The 3977-nt window shown below is 43.5% G+C and overlaps 1 protein-coding gene across 1 annotated transcript; it reads right to left on the bottom strand.

Annotated features, from left to right (window-relative positions):
- Positions 1-2422: 2422 nt before the first annotated feature.
- LOC147991202 (uncharacterized) lies at positions 2423-3120 on the bottom strand (the record flags this gene model as incomplete). Its single annotated transcript, XM_087538570.1, has 2 exons — positions 2423-2963; positions 3035-3120. Coding segments are annotated over 2 exons (627 nt in total), but the record flags the coding sequence as incomplete, so codon positions are not given.
- Between the last annotated feature and the right edge of the window lie 857 nt (positions 3121-3977).

Raw genomic sequence — 3977 nt, 5'->3', positions numbered from 1 at the left:
GTATTCGAATCTAGCCGTTAAAACCCCATGGTCACTAGGGGGCTTCCTGTTCAAACATAGGTTGTACTCGAACCAAAGAGAACATAGCTGTCGTAACCCTCCTGATCGACGCAAATCCAAACTCACTAGGGGGCTTCTTGATCGTATCTGAATCATAGCTTAACCCCTTTTGGGTCCAACTTGGATCGTATTCGAATCAGGGTCGTTAAAAAACCTCTCAAGGTCATTTGGGGGCTTCCTATTCAAACATAGGTCGTATTCAAACAACAGAGAACATAGTTGTCGGTACCCTCTTGATCGGCGCAACGCCAAAGCCATCGGGGCTACATGATCATATTTGAATCCTATCTTAACCCCTTTGGTTTGTTTTACTGATCGTATTCGAATCAGAAGCCTCCAAGTTTTTCTTGATGCTTGATTTACATTATTTGAAAGATACCCTTTTGTTTTACTGGTTTTTGTTGTCTAGAATCTAACTGTAAGTATGGTTTCAATTTAAGCTGGATTGGTTCTTTGACAATAAGTTGCCAATGTATAACAGTCATCAGGAATATGGAAGTATTGACTTCTAAAATGATTGGGTTGTCACCCTTACTATCCGGATCACATAAATCGGCAGTCCAGCATCAAAGAGCACAAGTATGACATTGTCGTGCGTAAACAGACTTATCTGTGTTTTTTCTTTAATCAAAGGCTTTCCAGCCTTATTTATCTTTACATCTAGCCCTGATTATTCCGCTATAGTAATTTCATAGTTATGTATTGGGTGTTTTGACCCGTCCAGCGACAAACCGCCAGGACAATTTCTCATCTTTCACATACAGGAACAGGTTTAAACACTGCAGATATGATAAAGGATATAAAGCATATATTGACATGACAGATAAAAAGTCGTACGCAGTATGATATGCACGATGGCATAGGCAGAACATGCAGTTTTAAGCTAACCTATTACAAGGCGTTGGGAGCCCAAAAGGTTAAAACTGTTTTTTCTCCTAAGCAGATGTTAAGCTAAGGCCGTTTCATTAAGTCTTAGCCAGATTATTTGGATGGTTACGACTCCTCCCTCGCCGGTTCATCTTCCTCCACTGGTTGGAAACTGGGCTTGGACCAATCAAAGCCATGAAGAGCAACAAACTCATCTTCATCATCAATTAGACCATACGGGTCAATTTCTGGGGCGAATGTGTGTTGGCGAACCGGCAGGATGAGATCTGTCACTTTATAAGAAGGAGTAGCCATCATTTTATTCTCAACGTTAAAACCCGTCTGATACTTATCAATATTGGTCTCGTCGCCAAGGATGGTAGCATGAGGACGAACTCCCCTCACACAAGCAACAAACTCATCTTGATCAAACAGAGTCTCATCTTCCTTAAGGCTGGGATACCCCTTGGCTACATCCGCTGGGTCTAGCTTCGGCACCTAGTCTTTGGAGCGGCTTAGAGCAGTGAGGGCTCCAGCTCTTGCACAAGACCGCTTGACCTCTTGGAATCTGGTGGGTAAGATAGATAACTTCTTCAAAACATCACTCAAGAGGTTTGGTGCTTGATTGGCTGGGGAAATAATGGCAAGCGCCCGTTGAGCTCCAATGTACAGCTGCTCCACCAGGGTGTAAATCGCCTTGAGTTTGTTTAATTTGTTTTGGCTCATATTGTTGCTCCGTGGACCTATGAGTATTTTAAAAGGACAAGCAGGCGGCTTATATTTCTAGCAAAAATAGAGTTCAAGTAAATAATACAATGACTCACCAAAGATTGCAGAGACCATCTGAGACACACGGTTTTTTAAACCGATGAGCTCCGTGGTAACCTCCTTGAGAGCCGCCTCGACTGTCTTAGCATGCTGTATCAGCAAGGTTTTTTTCATCGGCCCAGGATTTTTTTCTCCACATCAAAACTGGTCTTCAGTTTCTCTGCTTTAGATAGGCTCAACTGGAGTTTGGAGCCGGCATTCTTTATCTCAGTCTCTTGAGCCGCCAACCGGGTCTTTGCGTCAATCAGTTGAGAACCCAATTCAGTGATGGCGGTCTACAGACATGCACAGGTGTGTCAAAAGTTTATTCCAATAAAGGTCAAATGATTAAAGTCCCAAGAGCTTTGCAATGCAACACCACTCGGCACTTGGGGGCTAATGTCTGCCAAAGCAATTTTTAAAGGCAAAAATGACTCTTCTATGATGAAAGTCCCAAGTGTTTTAAAAGTAACAACGCTTGGCACTTGGGGGCTAATGCATGATATTAAGAAAGTTTTTTCATCTTGAGCCGGATAACAACATTTGTTTGGACTAATTCAAAACAGTTACGAAGTCAAGTACCGGCTCATTCATGATTAATTAAGCCGGCCCTTGGGGACTACATGTGAAATTTATGCTAATCCACTTAGGGAAAATCTAAGACAGAGAATCAACCTATATCATAAGTCTACATATCATTCAGGTTCATCATAATCCGGAGACTTGGGGGCTGGCAGAGCATATGTAAACTAATGAAAGCCGGAGAGCATACCTCATATTTCAGTTGCAGCTGTTTGACCATCTCAATTTCAGAGTCACGGCTGGAATGCACATGACTGAGGTATCTAGATAGCACGTGACTAATACTCAGGTGAGCATAGTGAGAGACGTCAAACCGCACTTTCTGCCTTTCTAAAGCCTCTTGCTTGGCAGAGTGCTTGGCCAGTACAGTTGGATTGCCCGGTTCAACAAATCTACTACCAGTGATTAAAATGTCACTATCGTAAGTTGTCGGCGGGTTAGCTGAGCTTGACGGTTCAACAGTAGACGGGTTGAGAATAGTTTCATCAACAGACGGTTCAGGAGGATCTATTCGAACATTGACGGCAGGGTCTTCTGGTGGTTTCGATTGTTCAGGAGCAGGAGTTGGTATTGCCGGTTCAGGAGCAGGGTCTTTCGGGTCTTCCGCCGGCTTAGCCACCCTGGCTTTCTTGGGCTTTGCTTGACCGCTAAGAAGAATTCCATGAGTCAGTATAATGATACAAACTTAAAGATGCAGAAGAAAGATAATTTTCTTTACCCAGGGGCAATCTTGAAAGCCAGAAATTGAGTTTGAGAGGAGTTACCAGAAGATCGATAGACCTCCTGCAAAACTGAAATCACAGTTTAAAAGAGCAAGGAAGTAGATTCATTGACAAAAGCAAAAGTCAAAGGTGAAAGAAACCTCATTCTGGCGTTTCTGAGGAGTTTTTGGTAAGCCGGAAGGCAGTTCATTGTCGTCACTGGTCCGGGATTGACGGCGACTCTCATGTTGCTATTTTTTCAAAAGAAAATGAGGATCCAAATAAGCCAAAGGGTGTGAAAACCTTACTTTCCGGGTTACTAGTCGAGGTTTCTGTCTTGGCAAAGGGGCTGAGTCGGAGGAAATAGTTACCTCTTCTTCTACTGCCTGGCTAGCCCCCGTGTCATCCTGGCAATAGTTAGTGTCAATAAGGTTGTTAAAAAGCAGGCTAAGAGAGTCAAGGGCTACCTCCGACTCAGAAACACCATCCACCTGGAACATATCAGAAGTAGTTCTTTTCTTCTTGGATTTTTGGGTTGTCTTCGTGGCGGCTATGGCAGCGGCTCTGACCTTCTTGGCAGCTTCATGATCATATTTGGCTTTCCAAAAGTCAGATTTGGCCTGTAGGCAGGTAACAGGTTAAAAGTCATGCAAGTACTTAACTACTGAAGAAAAAAGGGGGTCAAGGGGATTTACCTCTGGTGCCGGGTTAAGTTTGCAGAAAGGATTCAATCCAACTTTACTGCAGTCCTCGTATTTACTATTTATTAGGGTGGTTGACATTTCAACAATGGCCTCTTCAGTTAGTTGTACAGAACTATGACGCAGAGGGTCATCTGGTCCTCCGGCATAGTTATACATCAAGTCAGAGCGGCGGCTCAGATGGATGACCCACCATGCGATCCAACAACGGACCAATTCTACTCCAGTTAAGACGTTTCCCAACAAGGCTTGAATCCTT

The sequence above is a fragment of the Triticum urartu genome, chromosome 1A (assembly GCF_056163025.1).
Source record: "Triticum urartu cultivar PI428250 chromosome 1A, HENAU_Tu73, whole genome shotgun sequence".
Lineage (NCBI taxonomy): Eukaryota > Viridiplantae > Streptophyta > Magnoliopsida > Poales > Poaceae > Triticum > Triticum urartu.
The sequence above is the reverse complement of the archived record's forward strand: the minus strand, read 5'-3'. Positions and strand labels throughout refer to the sequence as shown.